At 32.3% G+C, this 17,945-nt stretch overlaps 1 protein-coding gene across 1 annotated transcript; it reads right to left on the bottom strand.

The window, feature by feature from the left end:
• Nucleotides 1–430: 430 nt before the first annotated feature.
• LOC116109681 (probable carboxylesterase 18) lies at nt 431–1,498 on the bottom strand. Its single transcript, XM_031395906.1, has one exon. The coding sequence runs from the start codon at nt 1,456–1,458 to the stop codon at nt 448–450; it is 1,011 nt and encodes a 336-aa protein (XP_031251766.1). The 5' UTR covers nt 1,459–1,498; the 3' UTR covers nt 431–447.
• Nucleotides 1,499–17,945: the final 16,447 nt, after the last annotated feature.

Genomic DNA, 17,945 nt, shown 5'->3' with positions numbered 1-17,945 from the left:
AGAGGATCATCCCAAATCCCATTAAATTATCCAGTAATAATATACTAATTAATTTTCTTTTACAAATGTGACGTGCCAATTTACAATTAGTGAATTTGTAATGGGTCATGTTTATCCAAGGATGAATCTATCCAACCAAATGTGAATTAATAAATTATAAATTACCACATCAATGTTTATGAGACAAAGTTATGAGAAATATTTATCACTTTACCTTTATTCTAAATTATTATGTTACATCACGTTCTCATTCATCAATCCTCAAAAAGAAATCAATAATAGAAGCGCAAATAATACACTTCATAGAAAGTTTTCAATCTGACAAACACGTGAAGTCATAAGAACCGACACTCAAAAACCAAAATATTTTCTTAATTTACATCAAAATTTATTCTTATTATCATCATAATTATGATAATTATCAACTAAATTGACAAATAAATTCAATTATTTACTTGGCAATTTGTCTTTTTTTTTGATGAAATCCTTAATCTCTTTAACGAACAAACCAAACTCAGGCAGCTCGGGAAAAGCATAAAAAGAGTGACAAGCATTAGGAAACTCAACCAAATAAGCTTCTTTTCCACTTTTCTTCAGCCCTTCATAGTACCTCTTTTGCCAATCTTGCAATGGATCGAACCCTCCAACAAAAACAATAGTCGCCGGAAAATTCACGCTGGAAATATCTTCCCCATTCGGCCCGAAAACATTGGCCGCCGGATGGTCCCGATCCGACTCTTCTGGCAAAAACGCCTTCCACATCCAATCAGTCATCTCCATTGACACCAGTGGAGCTCCCTCAAGCCTTATTTCCGATTCAGTCCTCTCTTCTCCGCCAAAATATGGCTGAACCGCTAAAACTCCAATGATTCTTACTTTGTTTAAATTGCTCTTAACAGCTTTGAGAACTACGTGATGAGCTAAGTTGCCTCCTGCACTGTCTCCGGCAATAAAACACTGATTAAGATCAGCGTAGGAAGGGAAGCTTTCAATGGAATTTGTTTCGATAAACTTGAGCACATCGAAGCCATCTTCATATTGAGAGGGATAGCGATGCTCCGGAGCGAGACGGTAGTTGACAGAAACGATAACCGCTGGGAGTTCTTTGGCGAGAGTTTTGCAATAATCGTCGTACGGTTTTGAGTTGGCTGCAAGGAAGACGAAGCCTCCACCGTGAAAGTAGACTATGACGGGGAGCTTTGTGCTGTCGCTGTCGGTGATTGTGGGCGTGTAGAGGCGGAACCAAAGGTTGCGAGAGAGGTCTACTGTGATGTCTGTGGTGGTGACGCCATTGATGGGTTTTTTTGAAGGTGGGGATTTGAAGTCAACGAGGTTGAAGAGACGGCGGCTGACAGTGATGTTGGAGCGGCGAGTGATGTCAACGGCGAAGGTGAGGGTGGAGTAAAATAGGCGGATCTTCCATGGGAGATCTGGTGTAGTTCTTGGTTTCTGGGACATTTTGTTGAAGACTTGAAGCTCTTAGTGAGAGACGGAGACGGTTGATTTCAAGGGAGGTTTTTGAGAAGAGGAGTTTAGTTGATTTGTATTTATTTATTTTCTCAAAAAGTCTTAGTGGCTTCACGCCTTAATTCACGCAAAAAAATTACGAAACTTAAACAAGATGACAATTAATATAAATTTATATGAGATAGTTTACTTACACCAGTTACTTTATGAGATTGTTCAGTAAAAATTGAAATCATGTCATACATATTTGATAAAATCATTCAATGTAATAATTCCATATGTATTTATATGCATAATATACTTTCGCTTTTATCATGATTTATTAATAATACGGATTATCATTTAGGGGTTTGGATATATATAGTTTAACTTAATAATCATACTTCCTCGAAATATATAAAATTTATTTAAAGGACAAATCTAACCGGAAAATTTAGTAAATTATTAACTATACTCTTAATGAAACAACAAATGGTATACTTTTAATATATACTATTAAACTATGTTATAATTGATAGTCTAAAACTGTGTCTATTATTTAATTATATAATTTAACAATCTAATTAAAACATGTTAGATCATGTTAAACTTGGTAGTCTTGTATTTTGGTTACTTTTGTCATTTTTATTTTCATTAAGGGTAATTGAGTTAAGTTATACGATTTTATGATTAAATCTATCATTCAAACAAAACCTTAAAGTTTTAAGAATTTTTAGAATATTAAAGATGATTATTTATAAGAATATTTCTATCATTTATTGTCATGATAATAGGAAAAAAGATATTTGGGTCTTTTTGACACTATAAAGTAAATTTTATTGGAAATTTTAACTATAAGGAAGTAAATTCACTGTTCTAAAAGTTTTAAATTCAAAGTATCACGTTTTAGAACTTGATACATTTTGTCGAATCTTTTTAAGGACTAAATTTTTCAAAAAATTGTTTGAATATTAAAATGGAGAAACCATTTTAGATTAAATATTTGATTCATGTGCACAAGCTTTTATTTACAAATTGATATGATATAATATTAGTATTTTATTATAATTTTTATGTATTTTTGAGAAATCATAAATGATATCACTTTGTTATAATATTAGTATGTTATTATAATTTTTATCTTTTTTAATTACTTATCTTTCAGTATAAATGCAGAATTTAAGAAATATGTAACTACATGCGGATGACTTCAGAACTCAGAAGCTACAGTTCTTTGTAGACAAAAATCTTGAAATCAACCATCCATGAATTCAGACATTGCATAAAATATTTTATTGGGACTAAGACCATGCAGTACGCCTATGGTTAGTAAAATTCAACATAGTCCCTACATTATCCAAATTATCCACAACCTCCCCTGTCGTTAGTTTTTTCCGTAAAAATTATTTTAAGCCATTTTTGACTTGTGGAATGACCAAATCACCCCTGAAAATAAGTTACTACGGAATTAAGAAAAATATCTACAGATAAAAAAAAAAATTTAATTTAACATAAAAATTTCATAAGAAATTACTTAAAATATAAGAAATTTAAAACAATTAAAAAACCCATAAGAAATATTTTAAATTGGTTTTTTTTTCTATTTTTTTTTTAATGATTTTGGCTTCTTTAAGTTATTTAAAGAATTTTAAAGAATCTTTTCTTGAAATTTTTAGGATTTTCTTTTAAATTTAAAAATAAAAACTTATTTTTAAGGATAATAGTGTCATTTTGGTCAAAATCGATCAAAAATAAAAACTAGCGACAGCCGGCAGGTGAGGTAATTGGATGATTTCGAAAACACAGGGACTAACTTTAATTTTCCAAGCCACAGGAATATTGTATGTTTAAATTTATTATCTTAATCATATAATCAAGCAAATCTAATATTAAAATCAAGTTGGCTACGTTAAGATATGTTTAATTATTTTGTATTCATTGTCCTTTTATAATAAACCTGTTACAATTAAAGAGACCAAAACGAAAATCCAAAGCAACCCAACTTTGAATACAGTAGATAAATCACAAACAATAAACAGATAATAAGCTGAAAAGTAAAGGACACAATGATTTATAGTGGTTCGGTAATCTTACAGATTACCTACATCCACTCTCCAGGGCAATAAGCTGATTTTACTATGAGAATAGAGAACCTTACAGAGATTTATGCTTACCCTTAACACAGTGCACAAAACCCCTCTATAATACCCAGATCTCCTCAATCCTCACCTCTCATACACATCATACAATAACCAAATATTAGTGACAGATTTATATAGAAAGTGTAACAGAAAGAATAATCCAACTAAGACCTACCACCACCGTTTGATTCCATCAACGCTCTTCAGATTTCCAGCGCATCCAGAGTTCGTAACAAACTTTCTCTCTCTGTTAACGAAGAAAGAAAGCTCGAGAGAAACAAAATGAGCAAAACCTAATTTGGATTAGGTTTATTGAAGACTAGATATGACAGAATTGCCCCTTAGTCTTTAGCAATATAACTTTGACTACCCAAGTTCTATTTTGACTTCCACGCGGGCATAGGTCAATTGACACATCACAACAAATCTCCACCTTGGCACTTGATCATTGCCCTTCCTTACTGCCCTCGAACTTCTTCTAATTTTCTTCAATGTGTAGAAGGCTCTTAACGAGCCTTAACTTGTCCAAAACAACAGACCTAGTGAACATGTTTGCTGGGTTTTCTCTCCCCAGAACCTTCTCCACTTTAATGGCTTTATCTTCAATCAGATTCCTTATAAAATGCAACCTGACATCAATGTGTTTTGATCTATCATGAAAAACTTGATTTTTGCACAGAAAAATTGCACTTTGGCTATCACTTTTGATTGGAACCTGCTACTGGTTCAAACCCATTTCCTCAAGCATTCCCTTGAGCCACATTTCTTCTTTGACGGCCTCTGTAATGGGAATGTATTCTGCTTCTGTAGTTGACAAAGTAACTATTACCTACAAATTAGCCTTCCAAGAAACCAGATTATTCCAAAAAGAGAAACAGAAACTAGTCATGAATTTCCTATTGTCTACATTTCCTGCATAATCAGCATCCACATATCCTACAATGATATTCCCCTGATTTTGCCCCTTGCTGTAAACAATACCAGTAGTTAGTGTACCCCTCACATACCTAAGCACCCATTTTACAGCTTCCCAATGATTCTTCCCAGGATTACTCATAAACCTACTTATAGAACTAACTGCAAAGGCTAAATCTGGTCTGGTACAAACCATCAAATACATCAAGCTCCCTATTGCATTTGCATAAGGGATGCAAGCCATTTCCTTCCTTTCTTCTTCTGTTTCTGGGCATTGTACTGAACTGAATTTAAAGTGCTATCCTAAGGGTGTTTTGATAGGTTTGGAATTACTCATGTTAAACTTCCTTATGACTTTTCCAACATATTCTTTCTGTGACAAGGTTAGTTTTCCATTTTTTCTATACCTTTCAATATTCATTCCTAGGATCTTCTTAGCTTGCCCTAAGTCTTTCATTTCAAATTGTCTACTCATCTGTTCCTTAAATCTAGCAATTTCAGAAAGATCTTTACAAGCTAAAAGCATATCATCCACATAAAAAGTCAAATAAAGGTAGTACTCACCATACAAACACTTAAAGTAAAAGCAACCATCAAAGCTACTTCGAATAAACCCAGCATTCACCATAAAACAATCAAATTTTCTATACAACTGCCTAGGTGACTACTTTAATCCATACAAAGATTTTTTCAAAAAACAAACTTGGTTTTTAGATCCCTTTTCAAACAACTCAGGCTGTTCCATCATAATTCTTTCTTCTAAATCACCATTCAAGAAGGCAGTTTTGATGTCTAATTGCTCTAATTCTAAATCAAACTGAGCAACTAAGGCTAAGAGAATTCTGATAGTGGTATGTCTCACAACTGGTGAGAAAATTTCATTGTAATCAACTCCTTCAACCTATGTGAAACCTTTAGCTACCAACCTAGATTTAAACCTAGGTACTTTTACCCCTGGTATACCCTCTTTCCTTTTGAAAACCCATTTACACTTAACCACCCTACTGCCCTCAGGTTTGTTAACAAGAATCCAATTCTGATTTTTTATTAGAGAATTATACTCTTCCTACATGGCAAGTTTCCATTCCCTAGAATCTTTACTAAACATGGCTTCCTTAACAGTTCTGGGTTCATCATCAATCTCTTCAGCAACTTGAAGAGCAAATGCTACCATGTCAGCATATGAGTACCTCCTAGGTAGTCTAATTTCCCTTCTTTCGCTATCTCTAGCTAGTTGATAATTTTGTAAGTCATTTCCATCATCATTATCATCTAAGCTCGGTTCATCCTCTTGGGTATGGGAATCTAAAACAGAGTCTGAAACAGGATTGTTCAGATTTGGAATATCTCCACCTAGATCCAGATTAAACACCTCTGTCCTATCTGTATTATCACTCACTTCCTGACTCAAACCACCCAACTCATCCTCATTAAACCTCACATCTCTGCTAATAATACACTTTTTCCCTCCAATATCCCAACATTTGTAACCCTTAATGCCATCAGGATATCCTAAGAAAATGCACCTAATAGCCCTTGGTTGTAACTTATCTGTTTTCTCATGAACAAAAACAGTGCAGCCAAAAACCCTAAGGTTACTATAGTTTGCAGAATACCCATACCATTTTTCCATGGGTGTTTTTAAACTAATAGCTGAGGAAGGCATTCTGTTTATTAAATAAACAGTTGTGTGGGCAACCTCTGCCCAAAACCTGGTGGGTAACTTAGAATAGGATTAGGGTTCTAACCTTTTTTAGAATGATCCTATTCATCCTTTTTGCTAAACCATTCTACTGGGATGTGTGTTTTACTATTCTATGCCTCATAATTCCATTTTCCCTACACAGATTATCAAACTCTTCATTTATGAATTCTAACCCATTATAAGTTTCCTAATTTTCTTCCCAGATTGGTTTTCTATCATGACCTTCCAATCTCTGAATTTCCTAAAGGTCTCTCCCTTAGTTTTCAAGAAAAAAATCCAGACCCTCCTAGAATAATCATCTATGATGCTAATGAAATATCTACAACCTCCCAAAGATGGATATTTAGTTGGTCCCCACACATCTGAATAGATATAGTCTAATTAGAATAGTGATTTCCCATACTAAACCTGATTCTTTTCATCTTCCCATAAATGCAGTGATCACAGAAAACCAGCTTCTCTACTTTATCTCCTCCTAGAACCTTTTGCTTGCTTAGCTCAACTAATCCTTTTTCACTAATATGCCCTAACCTCCTATGCCATAAAGTTTTCCTATTAGACTTCTGAGATAAGGATATTGTTGCTGTTCCAGTGATGGTTGAACCATTTAGAATATACAGCCCATTCCTCATCTCACCCTTCATTACAACTAAGGACCCTTTAGTTACTTTAAAGACTCCACCTTGAGCTTTTATAACTATAGCCAATTGAGTCTAGACTTCCTAAAGAAACTAAATTTCTTCTTAGCTCTGGTATGTATCTAAATCAGTGAGCCATTTTGAACTTCCATCATGCAAATTTAGCCTTACGTCTCCTATTCACAAGACTCTACAAACTGCATTATTTCCCATCAACACCTTTCCAGACTCTATTTTCTTAAAGTTTGATAGAAAACTCCTATTTGGAATCATGTGGAAAGAACAACCAGAATCAAGTACCTATTCAGTATCAGTTTCATTTTTAGAAACTACTAACACATCAGAACTCTCATAACCATTAGAAGCTATATCTACACTCCCACTAACATCCTTTTCCCTTGACTTTTTCTTCCTATCAGGACAATCCCTCTTGAAATGACCTTCCTTATGACAGTGAAAACATTTCGTAATAAATTTGGACTTAGATTTTGATCTACCCCTGAAATTCCCCTTTTTGTAGCCTTTCTTTTCAGGTCTTCCTCTCACATAAAGCCCCTCACCATCTAGTTTACCTTCCTTTTTAAATTCAGCATCCTTAGCAGTAATTGCTACCACTACTTCATCTAGTTTAAGGATTTGTTTGCCATACTTAACGGTGCCCACAAAATTAGAAAAGAGTTAGGGAGGGAGTTAATAAGAATCACTACTTGATCTTCATCTTCAACCTTAACACTAAGCCCTTCTAGATCATGAACAAGTTTCATAAAGTCATTCATATTTTCTCCTAATATTTTGTTTTCATCCATTTTAAAACTAACCTATTAGGAGAAGACTTTGACAAGTATAGAGAGTCTAGTTTTTCCCAAATTTCAGCTGGTGTGGTCATTTTCTTAACTTCTCTTAAGACCTTATCCCCTAATCCTAAGATTAAGGTATTGTAGGCTTTATCTAACAGGTCTTTCTTCTCCTTCTTAGATAGGGAGTTTGGTAAACTATCCTCACCCTTTAAAGTATCAAACAATCCATCCTTAACTAAGATAGCCCTCATTTTCATCTTCCACAATCCGTAATCATTATCCCCTGTGAATTTCTCCACCTCAAACTTAGACATTTTCTAGGTTTCTACCCTTCATAGATGCCCAGAGTATAAAAGCCCCAATTTACTAGAGACTAAACAGAAACCCTAAAATTGTAGCAGTAAACAGAAAACCAGATCTAAGCCTAAATGCTTCAGATTCGCAAAAGATCTCTCAACCTAGAATAAACCCTAGGTGCTAGAATGAGAACCTATCTTTGATACCACTTGTTGCAATTAAAGAGACCAAAACGAAAATCCAAAGCAACCCAACTTTGAATACAACATATAAATCACAAACAATAAACAGATAATAAGCTGAAAAGTAAAGGACACAATGATTTATAGTGGTTCGATAATCTTACAGATTACCTACATCCACTCTCCAAGGCAATAAGCAGATTTTACTATGAGAATAGAGAACCTTACAGAGATTTACGCTTACCCTTAACACAGTGCACAAAACCCCTCTGTAATACCTAGATCTCTTCACCTCTCATACACATCATACAATAACCAAACATTAGTGACAAATTTATACAGAAAGTGTAACAGGAAGAATAATCCAGGTAAGACCTACCACCACCGTTTGATTCCATCAACGCTCTTCAGATTTACAGCGCATCCAGAGTTCATAACAAACTTTCTCTCTCTGTTAACCAAGAGAGAAAGCTGGAGAGAAACAGAATGAGCAAAACCTAATTTGGTTTAGGTTTATTATAGACTGGATATGACAAATTGCCCCTTAGTCTTTAGCAATATAACTTTGACTACCCAAGTTCTATTTTGACTTCCACGCGGGCATAGGTCAATTGCCACATCACAACAAAACCAATTTTTTTTTTAATGTAATGGTGAATCCATTTCAATGCAAAAATATGTAACTACTTAATAAAGTGTTCCTTTGGTCAAGATTCAACTATTCCTACTAGGGGTGGGAAAAAAAGACCAAACCGAATTGAACCGAAAAATCGGATTGAAAACGGAATCGAAAATTCGATTTTTCTGAAATCTGATTCAGTTTGAAAATTCATAAACTGATTAATTGGTTTGGTTTTCGGTTTACAAGTTTTTTTAAACCGGTTAACCGAAACCGAATTCTAAAATCGCTGTCAAAAAATAAATAAACAAAAACCTTACATATTAATTATAATTAAAATTCCTAGAGCCCACCACCACTTTTCTCTTTCATCTACCTTTTCCATCATTTTCAGTCTTCTCCTCCACTTTTCTCTTTCATCTTCCTTTTTCATCATCATCTTCTCCTCCACTTTCTCTTTCATCTTCATCTTCATCTTCTTCTCCTCCATTTCTTCTTTTCACTTTTCACTTTTTTCGTCTTTTTCTCCATCTCTTCTCCTTGGGTTTTCTCTTTCTTTTTCATCTTTTTCTCTGTCACTTCTCCTTCAGTTTTATGATTTTATCTTTCTTTTCCATCTTATCTTATCTTATCTTCCATTTTTCTCTTTCTCTTTCGTCTTTTTCTCCAATATTCAAGTTTATTTGATTTGTGAAGATGTAAGAAATTTGGATGGCTTAATTTGACTTCTTCAGTGAAGAATAATATATATTTATTATTTATATCAAAACTTGCAGGTGAATACCTAAATTTCTCTTTGTTCTAGTAATGGATACTACATTTAACTACAATTTTAGAGTAGAAGTTTTGGTGATCAGCCAAACTTTCTCAGTTATTCTGTCTTAGTCATTCTGATTTTAAAAATCGGTTCAAAACAGATTAACCGGTGAACCGAACCATATATTCAGTTCGGTTCATAACCAGTTTAATCATATAAACGGTTCAGTTTCGGTTTAAGTTTTTACTTGAATCGAAAAACCGGTTCGGTTTATAAACTACCCTGTCCAGTTTGATTAATCGGAATATCCCACCCCTAATTCCTACATAATATATTAAAATTTTTAAATTTGTTATGCCAAAAATATACATTGATATTTGTACCACCAATCAAAACTCATCAAATTTCTCCTCCAATGAAATTCAACAAGAGCTAAAGGACAAAATAACATTAGCTATCAAAACTAAACCAACCTATGCTGTTATTAAGAGCATTATATCAGTCATATCCCATTTTAAGATCAGGATTAAGGAGGGGTCCCCACATGTCAAGACAACTTGCAAAAAACCCTCATTACAGACCTTAAAAGGGCGTTTGGTTTAGGAAATGTAGTATTACTGGGAATGTTATATTAATGGAAAAAAAAAGATTACCTAGAAGATTACTGTGAATGTTTGGGGAAATGTGTTTGGTTGGTTGAAATAAATTGGTAAGTATGTTATTTAAATTACTGAATTATTATATTTTTAGTTATAACCCCCCTATATTGAAAAACTTAGCTAAAACAACCCCATAATAAAAGTTTGAAAAATCAACAATGCACCCCCACCAACCTAGCCGTTGCTTGCCCCCAACAACCACTGCCAACCGTCGGTAGCTGGCAATTTAACGATGCATGGACGATCGAAAGTGGCCAGATCATGACAGATTTGGCTGGAAAACGATTAGATCTAATTAGGTCGTTTTTGGCCAGATCCATTAACAGCCAAATCGATGGCTATTAACGGCCTCAGACATGGCCATTAATGGCCATTGATTTAGTTGTTGATGGCCAGATCAACAGATTTGTTTTTTTGACCAGATCTATTACGATTTGGCCGGCAATGGCCAAATCGGCGCACAACGGCCATTTTCGACTGTTCATGCGCTGTTCCAATGACGATGATGGGCTACAGGCGGCGGTTGGTGGATAGGGGTAGGCTGCAATTTGTTTTGAATTCAAAGGTAATTTTGTTCAAAAAATAAATTAATTGGGGTAAAATTGTAAAAGCAAGATTCATGTAAATTAAATTTAAAAACAAGGGCATTATTATCCTAAAAAATTATTAATAAGGGACAGAATTGTAACAAAAATAAGATTACCTTGGTAATCTTAAAAGTCCTAAGAAAATGGAGGTAATCAGATTACCTCATATATTACCAATGGTAACCACTATTGATATTAGAAGATTACCAGAATTTTATATTACTTGACAACCAAACGTAGTAATCATGTAATATAAGATGACATAATCTTAGTAATCCTATATAACCCCCAGCCAAATGTCCCCTAAAGGTATAAATGAGCTGCTTTCTTCATGAAAGAGGAGGTTGGGCATATGAGAGCTAGACATACATTCGAGCTTCAACCATTATTTTTCTCTATAAACAAAACATTACTCCATCCTTGTATACCTTACAGGCAATATCAAATAATAGTCAGAGAATAATAAAATAACAGTGGACGTAGGATTTGTTCACAGTATCCAAACCACTCTAAAAGTCTCTCTTGTCAATCTTTTATATATGTTTCTTCAAACATATATCACCATTGCACCATAATCAACTGATCTCATAACCATTTCACGTGTAATTTCTTAGCACTTTACACGTGTGAAGTCGTTGGTGTCAAAATCAAACATTAACAAAATTTGAATTTGACTTTAAATTTTTAATTATGAATATACTTCTATTCATTTAACCAAAACAATGTTTAGAAAAATTATTTTCTTTATCACTTATATATATATATATAGATATATATATATATAAGTGATTCCTTAAAATTTTAGAAATAATAAAAACTTGTGTGTCATTAGTTAGTCGTTAGCATCATGGTTATTAGTATCCTACGATACGTGATACATATTCTACGATATGATTCGATGCGTGTCGCTAACGATATGTATCAGAAAATGTATCTTAAATTTTTTGATACGTTGATATGTATCCTATCTACAATACGTATTGGTTCGTATTCTTAAAAATATCGATACTACTTTTTTAATTTGGGTTGAAGGCCCAAAAATTTTTTTGGGTAGGATCTGGGTCAAGCAACCCGATTCACTAAAAACTGTCTAAATTTACCTATTTTGTATGGAGAAAGTGAAGAGGAAGATGTGTTGCCCAATTTGCATGACAATAATAATACAAGTAGAGATATAAATATTGACATTGATCTTGAAAATGATATGAATAATTGAGAGGAAATCATATAAGTTCTTAATTTTGATTATGTAATACCATAATTTAAAGTCAATAATATCACAAAATTTGTTAATTAATCTTGGGGTTGATATTAATTTTTTTACTTATTATTTTATTATTTTTTTGAAAAAGACAGATATGATATGATATGCGTTATACCATTTGAAAAATTAAGTTTTTGATATATGATACAATACACGATTTGACAATCATTGTTAATATACTGCTAAAATTTATAAAATGATAGATGAATGAATATTTACTTAATTGTCTTTTACCGTTTGTTTTAATGCCAAAAAAATCAATGGCTGGCGGATTTTTTTCTATAACCACAAAGCAATGTTTGTTATTTGATTATACCTCAAGGAATTGTTATTAACACTTTTTATTTTTTATTAATTTAGTATTTATATTAAGCTAGTTAACATATACTCTCAGCTTTATATATGAGAATTTAACATTAATGGTGTACGCAATTACCAATGATCTCACCGGAAAGGATCATTAATTTATTTTACATGATTAAATTAAATCTTGTTTACTAATTTAAGGCTTCTTTATTATGTTAGATTTTTTTATTATTCAATGTTAACTATTATAAGTAATTTATTTCACTTTCTGAAAATTTGAAAATAAAGAATTAAATTAGATCTGTTTATTCATGAAATTAGTCATTAAAAGATATTTCAAAGACTAATCCTTTGTTCTTGTTTTGTTTTGACAAAAAATAAAAATAAAAATAAAAATAAAAACAAAACAAATAATAATAATAAAATTAGTCCCAACTTTCCACCCAATTTTGCTAAAATTTTCAAATCCTAATATAATTTTCAAAGACTAATGCCAGTTTGGTTTTTGTTAGAGGTGGAAAAGTGCCCTGACCCACAACGAGCCAGGGCAAATTGCGGGTTGGTTCTAACCCGGCCCACCCTTGTTTAAACGGGTCAGCTTAGCCTGGTTCGATAACCTTAACTTGGCGGATTTTTGTCATGACCGGGCCAGCCAAAAAATTAATTTTTAATTTTTTAATGTTTTTGTTTTGGTTTTTTTTTTTTTTTTTTTTTGTGAATTTTTTTTGGTTAACTTTTCAAATATCAATCAAATTAAAATAATTTTTTTAATTAACATTTCAAATATTAATTCAATTTTACTACAATCATATTTTAATATAAGAAAAAATTAGATGTATGCATTTATCAAAAAATAAAATAAGAAATAAGAAATTATAATAATTATTGTTTCGTTAAAAACCTTACCAAGAAAAACCTAATTGGGACAAAAATTTGGTAAGGAAAAAAGAGTGCAATAATTGACAATTAATTTAAAAATTACAAAGTTATAATTTACAAAACAACTAATTTGAGGGTTGACTAGGACCTCCCTTACTTGTATCATTTAAATTATAAAATTGAAATGATTCTATTAAAGTATCGTCGACAACCTCGTATTGATCTTGATGGCGCGATCGTTCCCAATCTTGAAGACATGTGAGAACTTCAATCAATTTTGGTGAAAGTTTAGTCCTCATTTCATTTAAAATTCTTCCACTTGCACTAAATGTTTGTTCGGATGAGATGGTAGAGACAAGAACAGAGAAAACATCTAGGGCAAGTCTTGATAGTACCGGAAAAATACATTTTCTAATTTTCCATAATTCTAAGACATCAAAGTTGGCTCTTTATTATGGATCTGCTGGTAGAAAGTCAGAGGTTTCCAAATATTGGTGAAGCTCATTACTTTGTAGCTGCATGAAGGACATTATATTCTTCATTGATGCTTTTGAAGAGGAGGTTGTACTTTGAGTTCTAATCTTCTTCTGCCTATTAATTGCACTCTAGGAGTAGAAGTCTTCATTTGTGTCTTTTGTTGGTTCTTCCTCAGGTATTGCGCCTCTTCGCCTGCTTTCATATTGTAAATATACCTCTCCAAGACACTCTTTTATCCTAGTTGATTGACATACTCTTCTTCTTGTAAATTTCCACTTAACATGTCTAAAACATTTTCTTAACCCGCTAATTTAAGCCTAAGATCAAATATGACAGCTAAACAATAAAGAAAATGAAAGAGTTTATAATATTTTTAAATTTAAATTCCATTGCTTCTATTGGTCCTACTAAAATTTCATTGTTTTCTTTTCGAGCAAATAAATTTGAAATTTCTAAAATTGTATGTATTATCAATGGACTAGTAGGATTGTACACACCAAAAAGTTTTAAAGTGGCAAGATAAAAAGTTTTAAGAAAAAAAATGAAAATTTTGAGCTATATGCCAATCAGTCTCAACCAAAAAATGAGAACCCCTCTTATTTGCTACAAAATAATTAATTAAATTTGCATAAGATAAACATGAATCAAGTATTGAATAAATAATATCTCACCTAACTAACATGTCTAATGCAAAAGTTCTAGGAGACAAATTTGTTTTTTACAAGCATCTTAAAATTCAGAATTTCTTCTATTACCACTAGTAATCCAAGTTAAACAATCTCTGATTCTATCAATATTATTTCTAATTTTTTTCATACCACTTTTTACAAGTAAATTAATGATGTGACATGCACAACATTAGTGAAAAAACTTTAAATTGTCGTAAAAAATAAAATTTTTAAAAAAAAATTCTACAACTTTACTGTTAGCACTTGTATTATATAAAGTTAGACTTATTATTTTGTGAACAATATCATATTCTTTTAAAACTTCAACAATTTTATAATAAATTTGTTGACCACTATGATCCAAATTCATTAATTTAAATTCTAATAAAAAATTATTTAATTTACATTCATTATCAAAATAATGACTAGTCACACAAATATAATCTTGTTTAGCTCTACCGCTCTAAATATCAGTGGTTAGAGCCACACTAACATAACAACTATGTATTTTATTTCTTAATTCTAATTTCATTTTTTTAAACAAATTTATTAAATAATTCCTAATTGAAGTTTTAGAATAAGTTTTAAATTCTTGTAAAAATGAATTTTTAATAAATCTTTCAAAATATTTATCTTCAGCCATATTAATAGGTTGATCAGTTGCAGTAATATATAAAGCTAATTGTTCCTTATATACATCTAAATTATAATGCCAAGTATTACGCATACTAGTTATTTGAGTTTGATTGGTTTCTCTATTTCCATGATAATTTATTTGTTTAACAGCATGCTTTCTTGGAGTAATAGTACCATTACTTGCATTAGCTTTATAAATATATCCACAGTACTTACATCTTTTGCTTTCTTCACTTGAACTCTATATTTAGTCTCGTAAAAATTTTCAAAATGCACCTGATGTGTGCCTGTCGTTAGTTCTAGTAGCTACAGTTGATGAACCCGCTTCTACTTTAGATGGAGTTGGACGAGGATGACGATTATGAGAACGATCTCTAGAACCACTGGGAGCTATAGTAGCACGGGGAGGAAGGGGGGAAATATTATGAGGTGTATCATATTCTGAGAATAGGAAAGCAGAACTGTTTGAATCTATTGCGTTTATGTTAGTAAATTCAGGGGGACTAGAATAATTTTCTTCATCATCGAAATTGATGGTGGGATAGAAATATCTATCTATTCTAGTTAAAAAAAAAAAAAAAAAAAAAAGGATATAAAAGAATTAAAGAAGGAAATTGGAAATATGAATTGAAAATTGCAAAAAGTAATAAAAATTAAAATAAAAGCAAAATGAGAGCAAATTGACAACAAAGAGATTTGAGAGATTTTTAAAGCAAGAGCAAATAAAGCAATTGAAGAAAATGACAGAATTTTGGATATGAGAAGTTTAGGTCCTATTTATAGAGAAAAATAGGAAAAGAAAATAAACAACCAACCCTCCCCTCCCCACACCTACCCCCACCACCCGCCAAAAAAAAAAAAAAAAAAAACTGCTATAATACGGTTGAAGGGTAAAATGAGTTTTTTGAAAAAAAGATAATTTTTTTATTTAATTATTTTTTTGTCGCCAACCCATGGGTCAACAAGAGTTTCCAATCGCTAACCTGGTGAGTTGGACAGGTTTTTTTTTTGTTTTTTTTATTTTAATATATATGACCTATTGGGTTGGCCTATGAAGGCCCAACTTGCCCAGCTAGGGATACCAACTTGGCCCACCCTTAAGTCGAGCCGGGTTAGGGCTGAAATAGAACCCATTTTTTTCACCTCTAGTTTTTGTTTTCATTTTTCATAGTTGATGGGATATATGGTATTTAGGATAATTTTCAAAATAAATAATCCGAAAAGTCCCACCAGCAATAAATTTGCTAAATCTAACAAATCGTACTATAATAAGCAAATTGATATATCCAACATTTCAGTGCATGGATCGTGATGGATGATTAAATCTTTAGTCCATAATAATCAAGTTGACTAATCTCCTTCTGAATTTGGAGAAGACAACCCAACATTTCAATGTATTAATGTGATGGATTCAACGGGATTAGCGACGATAAGTCCTTTGACCATATGGTCCAATAACTCTTATATGGCGTTATATTTGCACTTTTTTACCCCCTAATATTAAAGAAATTTCTTTACCCATGGGGTCATGGCCCACGGCCACCCCAAACCAAAGAAATTTTTTAGAATGTTTACGAATATCGTTATCCCTTCAATTTCGTATTTTTAACACTGTGGCCCCTCTTTTTCATTTAACTTTCCATTTAACCCCCTTATATGCAATTTCCTAAATCCGTTTTTTATACTTAATTTGGTTTCCTCGTTCATTGAACATTACATTTTGCCCCCAGATGTAATTTCCCGGTTTTTCCACTCTCACACATTCGTAATCCTCCCTCCTTACATTTCATGTTTCGTCAATGACTTCCTTAAAATATATTGTGATTAAATATAATTCGTGTAATTTTAAAGGAGTATTAATCATACATATTAGATTAAATCTCAATTATTGAAAAATATATTGATCAAATTAATCAAATATTATATTAATAAATTGGCAGTATAATTTTTCTTGAATAGTTTGTTTTTAAAAATTTTTATACCTTAATTAATAATATTATTTTACTATTTTCAAAAAACCTATTATAACTTATCCAAAAAATTAAAGAGTGGACCAGTTCAATAATGAGTCACGTTATCTTCTGTAGGTGATGGTAAGGATTACCTAATTAATTAGTTTATTAAAATTCGTCATGTTGAAACATTTTGTTTGCATATTAGATACCTAATTAATATATCTTTGTTGAAAAAGGGATTTATTTAATTTAACCCATAAAAGCACAAACATAATTAACCAAATAAAATTCACAGAACATAAGAGAGTACTATCTGTAATTGCAACTTCTGAAATACAATCTAGAGACCCCTTTTTGTACACCATCCCCAACTACCTGTTGATCTCTTTTCCTTGATCAAATTCCCCCCATTTAACAGTGATATTGCAAACTCTCAATTGATCTCAAAAAATGCAAAGAAGAATGTACTATAACACATTTCAGAACAAAGCATGCAGCGTTATTACCTCTGCTTCACCCTGCAGACTCAGAAAAAGTAACACTATTAAAACCAAGTTCTCTAACACCAACAATTAACCCAAAATATATCTCTTACCCCAAAAAAAAAAAAAAGCTTCATCTACCATGCCATCGGTACAGATGAATAAACAAAAATATAAATAAAAAGGAAAACACCCAGAATCCTTAATGAACCAAACAACACTATGGATACATCCTCATTCAAAAACTTCTTAATCAAACATAAGAGTTATTTTCATATAATATTTGATGTTCTACCAATCCTATGAATCTTTTCTGAAGATCTGAGCTTGATACTGCAATTTAGTACAATGACAATTGTTATGCTTAAAAAAGTAGGGCTGACGCAGAGCCCGGTCAGCACAAATAGTTAGAGCTTAGGTAGACCAGCAACCTTGCAGACGCAGCCACGTCGCGTGATGACATGACCGGCATGCTTCTGTCAGTGCAGTGGGTGTGCGCCAGACTAGCCAGGAGCTAGAGAGATTCCACGTGTCC

Source organism: Pistacia vera, unplaced genomic scaffold, assembly GCF_008641045.1.
Source record: "Pistacia vera cultivar Batoury unplaced genomic scaffold, PisVer_v2 Contig587, whole genome shotgun sequence".
Taxonomy (NCBI): Eukaryota; Viridiplantae; Streptophyta; class Magnoliopsida; order Sapindales; family Anacardiaceae; genus Pistacia; species Pistacia vera.
Note: the sequence above shows the minus strand (reverse complement) of the source record. Positions and strands in the feature narration are given on the sequence as shown.

Coding starts and splice junctions, on each gene's coding strand:
- LOC116109681 (XM_031395906.1), bottom strand. CDS start 1,458: ATGTCCCAGAAACCAAGAACTACACCAGATCTCCCATGGAAGATCCGC.